Source organism: Colobus angolensis, unplaced genomic scaffold (assembly GCF_000951035.1).
Source record: "Colobus angolensis palliatus isolate OR3802 unplaced genomic scaffold, Cang.pa_1.0 Scaffold511, whole genome shotgun sequence".
NCBI lineage: Eukaryota > Metazoa > Chordata > Mammalia > Primates > Cercopithecidae > Colobus > Colobus angolensis.
Window position 1 is genome coordinate 395,406 of NW_012118611.1, and position 329 is coordinate 395,734.

Here is a 329-nt window from a genome sequence, read left to right on the forward strand (position 1 = left end):
AGGGGTTGGGGAGGAGCCTGGGCCCGCGCGCCCCGCACCCAGGAGCTCACCGCGCACTACGACCAGCACGGAGCTGTAGGTCTGGCCCACGAGGTTGGACGCCGTGCAGGTGTAGAGGCCGCGGTCCGACTGCTTGCAGAAGAGGATCTTGAGCACGAAGTTCTCCTGCGCGTCCTCGTACACCACGTGGCGCCGGCCCTCGGTCACCAGCTGGCCGTCCTTCTTCCACACCGTCTCGGGCTTGGGCTCGCCGGTCACGTAGCAGCTGAGGCGCGCGTGCTTGCCTTCGGTCACAGTGCAGGTGCGCGTGCCGGTGCTGGGCGGTGAGG

At 69.0% G+C, this 329-nt stretch overlaps 1 protein-coding gene across 1 annotated transcript in view; it reads right to left on the reverse strand.

The window, feature by feature from the left end:
- Nucleotides 1–327, reverse strand: part of OBSCN (obscurin, cytoskeletal calmodulin and titin-interacting RhoGEF) — a gene marked incomplete at its 5' end in the record, with an annotated part of 166,694 nt that extends 166,367 nt beyond the window's left edge. Inside the window, 1 exon segment of the mRNA XM_011960527.1 lies at nucleotides 51–327. Within this exon segment, the coding sequence (XP_011815917.1) occupies nucleotides 51–327 (277 nt within the window).
- Between the last annotated feature and the right edge of the window lie 2 nt (nucleotides 328–329).